Source organism: Morone saxatilis, unplaced genomic scaffold (assembly GCF_004916995.1).
Source record: "Morone saxatilis isolate NCDOM2014 unplaced genomic scaffold, NCSU_SB_2.0 Contig4, whole genome shotgun sequence".
In the NCBI taxonomy this organism is placed as follows: domain Eukaryota; kingdom Metazoa; phylum Chordata; class Actinopteri; family Moronidae; genus Morone; species Morone saxatilis.
This window is the reverse complement of record NW_023339984.1, coordinates 16,012,694-16,021,335: the sequence shown is the minus strand read 5'-3', so window position 1 is coordinate 16,021,335 and position 8,642 is coordinate 16,012,694. Positions and strand designations below refer to the sequence as shown.

Sequence of the window (8,642 nt, the reverse complement as noted above, 5' to 3'; positions counted from 1 at the left end):
TAGAGTTTGTGTTTTGGAAGAAAGAGGATTCGTTTAAGGTTTGAAGAATGTGAAAGCTATCCTGATGTTATTAATCATTCAGCTAGGATATACTTCCTTAAGGAGTATCCTAAACAGTTACTTAATCTAAAAACTCCTGTTAAACTGTCTTCTAAACCGTAATTTTAATTCCACTCCTCTTTTACACAAGTAGTAAGATCACTCGAATAAAAGCTCTGAAATTCCTACCCTTTATGTTCTCTAAAGCTTTCCCTATTGTACAATGCATGGATGGAAGACATATGGCAACTAAAATCAGTGAGGATCATAAAGTTTAGAGGCAGCTTTGTGAAAAAACAGCAGGAAAGGTCATAATATATTGAACAAATTGCCCATTTACATAGATTCAAAATGTTATGTTTTCTGCCCCAGTGTGCAGCCAGTATATTTTCCCCGTCAGAACATTTCTAAGCACAGCCCTTCACTTCCTGAATTGATACTTGACCCTCATTAGCAGTACAAATTTAAGACGGTCAAATAATTTACTGCATCATGATGTAGTCGACTTGAAGGAACGGTGGACCACAAATCTGAGCTCAGCAACACAGTGTATCTGTGCCACAACCTGCAATGTGCTATGATCCTTTTGACTGTATCTGTAAGCTAGTAATCAATTCAAATCTTGATGGACCTTTGATGGAAAACACAAAGCCAGTACTGATTTCTATCATTCTTTCAAATCTTTTTCAAATAAACAGAAAACATGAGTTGAAACTGGGTGGCACCGTGAAAAATTCTGGCTCTAAATGCACACATTTTGACCAGAAAATCTACAACTTTCAGTTTATATACCCATCTCTTTTACCCTGCTAGACAACTGAAATGGTTCACTGCATTTGATTAAGCATAAGCAAAATGCTAAAATATCATATTCTTTCGTCCTATACCCTGTTTCATCCATCTTGCCTTCCTCCCACAACCATCTTTTCCTTTACTTTTCTAATTTCAACACTTCATTTCCCCAAAAGTACCACCATACTTCTCTTTCTCCCATTGTGCACTACCCACATTCTCTTTCAAATTATATTACATAGCTTTTTTGTACATACATTTTGTTTGTATATTTCTTTAAAAAAATACACAGAATAGAGCATAATTAAGAACTTTTTTGGCAGCTTCTTCCTTTCTCAGAGGAAAGTCCCGATCATCATCAGCTGTAACAAGAGACGAAGACTTCTGCTTTTCTTTTAGTCTGAAAAGGAACCTCCAACTTGGCAGAGCAAAGGTGGAGAAGAAAAAATAACTCTGAAATTCTTTCTTTCCTTCCTTCAATCTTCTCCCTAAAGACTTCTTCGATCACTCACCCCCCTACTCATCAACTCTCTGCCCTTCAAACAGTCGCTCCCAGCAGCTCTTCCGACTTGGCCATGATCTCGTTCTGGTTGGAGTCCAATCCGTAGAACTTGACCTTCAGCCCGTCGACAGGGTGGACCACCGGTACTGTGACCACGCGGGGGAACTGCCGGGTGGCCAGCTCAAAACGGCTGGTGCTGGCCAGCTCAATAGCCAGGATGCGAAGGAAGAGGGTGGCAAGCTGCTTGCCCAGGCAGGACCGGACACCACCGCCAAAGGGCAGGTAATGGAAGCGTCCCTCTTTGTCTTCTCCCCGCTCCTGACTGAAGCGGTCAGGGTCAAAGGCATCCACATCCTTGAAGACAGCTGAGGTGTCGTGGGTGTCCCGAATGCTGTACATCACACTCCAGCCCTTTGGAATCTGGACTCCCTGGAGACAGAAAGAGAGCTGATTTGTAAGGGTGCAATTGCGACTGCAAGTAGATATCTGGGCAGAGATTTGGAAGAATGTAGTTCCAGTACCTCTGGCTAAGCATGTAGGACTTTTCTGGAATTTTAGGTATAACTTATCTTCTCTCATGTTCATACCAGCTATGAATACAGGAATGAGATACTTGAGTGCCCATAAATCCTTGTCTTTAGGGATAGTTTGTTGTAGTTTGACCAGACTTTCAAAGTTCTTCATAAAAATCTTTGAAGACAATGTTCTAACTACTCTTTACTAAACCATTTGTTTGAAATGAGACTGCATTTTTTCGTTGAGAGTTAACTTTTTGGGTATTCTCCTGTAGTATAAGACTATGTTCTTCTTCTTGTAAATAGAACTCACATTGTATAAAATAAAGACAAAAAAAGGAAGTTTAAACCAGTACTCATTACTGGCCTACTCACGTCAAGTTCGAAGGTTTGCATGGCTGTTCGGTAGGCCCCTGAGACTGGCGTAAAGAGTCTCAACACCTCCTTGATGACACAGTCCAGGTACTTGAGGCTCACGATGGTGTCCAGCCTCAGCTCTCCTTCAGGGCAGAGGCAGCCATTGTGGAGGAGACCCCTGGCTCTCAGCTCCTCCCTCAGGCGTTCCAGGACGGCAGGGTGGCGGAGGAGCTGCATGATGAGTGAGGTGCTGGCGCTGGCCGTGGTAGCGAAGGCAGCAAAGATCAGCTCAATGGTCGACTCCTGTGGGATAACAGAGAGGCGAGATAGTGTATCAGTGTGCAGGTTCTTAAAATGAGTTAGACTAGACACTTTCCAAATACTGCCTCTAAACACATCTCCCTACTTGTCACTATAACTATTCACTACTTGGCCAAAGTCGGTAAAAGCTAGTCACTGATATGGAAAGTAAAGTGTAATTTTAGCATGAGCACAAACGTACACTGTGTGCAGGACTGTACTGAGGGCATATGAGTTGATTTGTCTTTACTTTGTGGGCAAGCCAACTAAATTCTCCCTCAGCTTCTGATGGGCTAATTGCTTGTCACTTGAATAAAGGGTCTGGAGAGTGGAAATATAGATGGTAGTATTATGTGCTGAAGGATGAAGGTGGATATTAGCCAAATGCCAAACTATAGCCATGGATACCGTTTTCTGAAGGTGGTAGAAATACAAAATACAGAATTTATGATTGAAGAAAACTGATTTTCTCACCCTGTATGTTATATAGTTGTCATCGGAATTATGATTTATTCTTTTCAAAATGTGAAATCGTTTTTGTCAATAATTATTAAGCCAAATTGGGAGCAAACTCAACCTGGGACAACCTTACTTTTGGCACAAATCCGCTACCCCACACCTCAAGCTTGCCATTTGTTTCGTAATGACAGAGAGCCAAAAAAAATGCCAAAAAGCCAGTGCATAATAAAAGTATGTTGTTTTTAATTCCTGAAAAGTAGCGTGTTTGGAAATATGAAGTCGGTACCCAATAACAACATTTAGCACACTGTGCCGGGCCCATTATTAAGGTAGTGGAATAAATAACACTGAGGCTGGGCAGCACGACTCTCATTATAAACCTCTCATCTGCCATCATCTGTGTCAAAACACATCTCTGCCTCACCCTATGTGTGTTATATATGCGTGCGTCAGAAAACTGCAGGCGAGTGCTTCAGCCTGGGCCTCTGCGACAGGGCCTCCCCAGTTCACTTTGAGTGTGTATTTATATATGTGTGTGCGTACAGGAGGCCTCTTTCAGACCCCTAGCAGGGGGAGTGTTGACTTATTTTTGGCCCTGGACTTAACCCAGAAACCACAGAGAGCGAGAGAGAGGCAGAGAGAGTTGAGTTTCCACAGAATTCCTCAGAATTACTTTAATAGGTAAATAGAGGGTGTGCCTGTCCATGAGTGTGTGTGTGTGTGTGTGTGTGTGTGTTATACTGTTACTGTCGGGCATCCACCTAGCATCCCTGCAGTCATATTTTACATAAAGATGTGTATCATAAGTCACTCTCATTGCTTATGACCCCGCGATGATTTGTTGGAGAAATTAAGATAATTGTTGGCGTGTATGTATGTGTGTGTTCAGTCAGCCAAGACAGGTACCCTTTGGCAGCACTTTACTATGTAAACAGTGAGTGTGTTCATCATGGGCGACTGTGTGTATGTTATAACACATACGCATTAGAGTTGGTGTGTATCTGTACTGTATGTGTTAACGGTCCCATGTCTGATTGAGTGGCTTCTTGTGCGTCTGGCTTCTCTCCAGCGCATGTTTGCACTCCTTCTCCTCCAACCCAGGTGATTTTCTGTTTACGGATGTGTTACCTTCAGTTCCTGCATGGTGAGCTCAGTGCCGTTCTCTTTGGCACTCTCCATCAGGACGTCCAGCGCATCGCTGTAATCCTTCCCCTGGGAGCACAGCGGCTTCTCCCTGATGGCCTTCTCTATGCTTTTCTGCAGGGTGTCTCGTGCCCGGATACCCTGCAAACACATACACAAGGAATTGTAACACTATCCAACAACAATGTTATTACTTTTTACACATTTTCACCAAAAGATACCAACATTAGACATTTCATTTTCTCATCATTTTTATGCAACCAAACATTAATGCTGAGGTTTATGTTCCTCTTGTGATGTTGAATACTTACAAAATGCCTCAGTTGTAGAAAGTAAAGTAAAAAATAGGGTGAAAGCACAATACTCATTATACACCGGGGGTCTAACTACTGTAAGTAGAGTAGATAATAAGGAAGTAGAGGATGTCAACACATACCTTTCTGTAGCCGCTAAACGGCAGGTCTATCGGCAGGCTGAACAGGTTGTCAACAAAGTCCTGGAAGGTTGAGAAGAGATGCCTCATCTCCTCCTCTGACACCCTGAATCCCAGCAGCACCCTCACCGCCATGGTGAATGACAACCTCTGGCTCTCCCTGCGTAAAGACAACCAATGAGGACCTCTCGTGCTATCTTGGAACAATGGTGATATTTCTGTACACAATACCGTTTCGACCTTAAATGACGATGTCATTTAGGTTCACTTCCTTAGGTTGTGTTTCTTCTTGCAGGGATGTCATTTCTAATTGTGATGTTCCTACCATTGTGAGGTTTCCATGTCCTGTAATGGTGTTTCTATGTACTCTAATACTGTTTGTACAATATTCAAACTCACTATTTAGACATATCTACCTGCAGATCCTGTTCCCAATTTCAAGGCACAATAACAATGGCATTTCTGTTCTCTAAGACCCTTGCTGTACCTGTAGACGTTGATGGGCTCAGGGTTGGAGCTCCACACCCGGAGGCTCTCCTGGATGACCTGCTGGATTTTCGGAAGGTAGGACTCCAAGGCCTCGTGGCTGAACACTTTGGCAAACACCTGGAGAGACAGAGCAAGAGGCATATAGTGTAATTTAAAATGCAGAATGTGACTACACACGTCTGTTCATGACACATTCTGTAGAGACCTGGATTTTCATTAAGTGCCCATAAATATTAGGACTTGTCTTGCAGACAGGAAGAAAGCATTCAGAAATTCATTTGAACCAGTGCAATTCTAAGCAGAGGACAAAAGCACTGATTAAGCAAACAGACTCTATATGCCATACGTCCCTCTTACACTGAGTACAAACATGCACACAAGCAGAATATCTTTAGGAAACCTCTGAGCGTGGCAAATCCTGACTGACAGGGTGTGTGAACAGATGGAAGTACAAGTTTATTCTGCTATAATATTTACATTCACTAACTCTGCCAAGGAGGTTTTTCAGTCCCATTTGTTTGTCCGTCTGTCAGTTCGCAGTATCTCAAAATCTCATATAATTTGGTGGAAAAGTTCAGGCAAGGGGCGAATTGATCCGTTTTTGGTTTCAATGTGGCCATTTATAAAGTGCTCTAACTTTTTGCAAATAACTCCTAAAATGTGAGGTATGCTTGGTCAAACACATATATTTCTATATAGGTAATTTTGTCACCAACTCCAACAAATTTGAAACAGTCTTTATCAAATTTAGTGCAACACGTATTTGGATAACACCAAAAACAAGAGGTATATGTTTTTGTATTACATACTGTTTCCTTGTAACTGGCATGATCTGACAACTCTTATAACTCTTGAATAAATTGAGCAATTGCAACCAAAATTAGTTGACACATGGCCATTTTAAGGATGGACAATCCTCCCAAAAGTTATGGTATTTCACCTATGAATGGCACTACAGCAGTATAAAAAGTGGCTTTAACTCAATGGTGATGAGTCTGACTCATTTAACATTTCGCACAGTGGATCCAACTTTTCTAATATTAGCCTTCTTTCTCTCTCCTGTCATATCTCTGCAACATTTTATATCCATTGATCCCCTTCTTCTCTCTCTTGAATTACCTAGACAAGACTTTGCATCATGTGTTCATTCTTATTCATTTTCAGTGATGCCCATTCCCTCTTCATCCCCAAATTCTCTCTCTCCCTTTCTCCCCCCTCCCTCTTTAAAGTGACTTATACATTATGGAGGTTTTCCGCTGTAGTCAGCAGAACTAGAATGACAGACAGAAAGAGCAAGAGAGAAGAGGGGGGAGAGTTAAGTCTTTCCTGGCTGCTCGTAGTATTTCTGAGTATGAATCAGTCACCAGTCGTCAGTGTTGTTTGGACAAATAACATTCCATCTCATTTAACCTCCAAAACTGCCTTTAAAACAGTCTTGGAAGTGATTTAGAAGTGGAGAACATTGGAGAGGAGAGGAGAAAAGTGAGCGGATTGGACAAGAATAGGGCTTTTATATTAATAAGAATCAGTCACTAACACTTAGCTTTATTTGGATAAGTAACATTCGTGTGCGTTTAACCTTTACCGCGCTAAAGGTTGAGCTTTTTAGCAATGGGTTTTAAAAGAGTACACTGTTCAAACCATAGAGGACTGTCTAATTCTTTAAATTAAGTTTCACAGAAGTTACAATATTAGGTTTTATTCAATCAGTAATCGCAGGGAGGCAATGCAGCACATTGTCGGGCAAGCTCAGCGACTGGTACCGTACACATGTTTTGCATTTTCTGCCCAATGAAATGAGACTGGAACATTTGGACAAGCAAGTTTTGTATTAGACATGAATACTTCTGTCTAATGATCAGTGGCTGGTCAATCAGCCCCTCAATTCACTTTAAGAGCCTTACGATTGTTTTAGAAATGCTAGTTAAGATGCGGATGGAACATTGAATTTGGATTTGTTTCACTGTATTAGTTTCTTTCCTTTTTTGTTTATTTTAAAGTACTTTTTGTGTTGTTTATTTATTAGCTCTTTCTTTATTTTCTAACCTGCAAAACTCATGATTGCATCTTGGTTGTGGTTTTTCTTAATGTACTTTATCGCTGTGGGTTCTTTTTACAACCTTCTACTTTTTATAACCATGCAGAAAAACTAAACTATACGCTTAACACAGTGTAGACTTTACTTTTAGTAACTATGACGGGATGTTGCAAAATGACATGTTCCTTGATGACTAACTTGAAGTAACATCTGTGCAGAATTAACCGGTATGAGTACACCATAGTGTGTTTGAACCAGAACTGAACTTCTCTTGGCTTTGAAGCACATCATGCACAAAGAAAATGACTTTACTGTATATTTGAAACTGAAGTAACATAAAGACAAAGTGTTCCTGCTTCTTTTCATTGAGACATAATGGAGGCTGAGAGGAAAGAAAGGAGCTTCTAGTGGGATTTGAACCCAGGCCAGCAAGGGTACATGTGGTTCCTGAGGTCGATGTTTCAGCCACCAAACCATCAGTTTGGGCACTTGTACACTTATTTTGTCCTCTACCTCATTTTCCTCTCATTTTCTTTCTCCTCTGTTGCCCTCTTCCTTCTCTCTTTCTCATCGTTCCTCCAAACCCCGCTTCCCTCCCCCGTCGTCCTCATAATGAATGAACAATAGTCCACTGAGCTGCCGCTGTGTGCACGAGAGTGCTCACATGTGAATTACGTGTACGCACTGGGAATATACAGTATATGTGCTGTGTGTGTGTGTTAGGGAGTGGTTAGTGCAGATCACAGAGCGCTTCGAGACGTTAGCAGCGCTACATTTCCTCTGCTGCCGCACCCTGAGGCTGCTGGTCACAGATCAGTTTACATGACCTGCTCTCCAACCCTGACCACAGGGGATTACATACGCTATCTGACCTCAAAACTGTCTGAGGAGAAACCCAAGGCTGTCATGGCTGTTCTTTTGTCTGTTAGGCAGTCGGTTCGGTTAGTTTGGAGGTTGTTAATGTGCACGTGTAATCGATTGGACACCGTTCATTCATCCATTGTAGATTTGTGAGGATGAGGTGGATTTAGATGACATTTGGAGGAATGATGCATCTCAACACTGTCTTCCAGTATTTTCAAAATGACATTGATTGTGCCATGGAGGTTGCTTTTGGTACAAGTTGCATACTTCCTTCAGATTGACCCAAAAACAGATGTCTATTTCTGCCTCATTTGTTTATCATTAAATTAGTCAAACATTTACTTGGTTACATCAAGTAATCTCTTGTCAATTAAATAATCTGATTGATTACTGATTACAGTCAATTACTCATGTGGTCATGTGGTCAGTTTTTCAATCAATTTGTTTATTTTTAACATCTGTTAGAGATTTAACTACTCATTTGTTCAGCTTACAGGTTCCTTTATCAGTAAATTGGATGGTAATTGGTTGGTTAATTGGTCGTTTGATTTGATTCAATAAGCTATTCTACAATGGTTTCTCTGAACCTGTTTCAGAATCAGCAGGATCTTCAGCACGATAAAACAAAAAAAAATGAGAAGAGACCCAAATGCGATTGGGCAAAATATTCGTTAAGCCAAAGGAGGTTGTGTAACGTTGTGAATTTAGCTA

At 41.2% G+C, this 8,642-nt stretch overlaps 1 protein-coding gene across 1 annotated transcript in view; it reads right to left on the bottom strand.

Moving 5' to 3' along the window:
* Window positions 1-330: 330 nt before the first annotated feature.
* LOC118338128 (cytochrome P450 26B1) overlaps window positions 331-8,642 on the bottom strand; it is a 33,019-nt gene continuing 24,707 nt past the window's right edge. The window contains exons 3-7 of the mRNA XM_035675350.1: window positions 5,028-5,146; window positions 4,544-4,700; window positions 4,093-4,248; window positions 2,224-2,508; window positions 331-1,762 (exon numbers count right to left, since the gene is read on the bottom strand). Of these exons, the coding sequence (XP_035531243.1) occupies window positions 1,370-1,762; window positions 2,224-2,508; window positions 4,093-4,248; window positions 4,544-4,700; window positions 5,028-5,146 (1,110 nt within the window). The 3' untranslated portion in view covers window positions 331-1,369. The remainder of the gene's footprint in view (window positions 1,763-2,223; window positions 2,509-4,092; window positions 4,249-4,543; window positions 4,701-5,027; window positions 5,147-8,642) is intronic.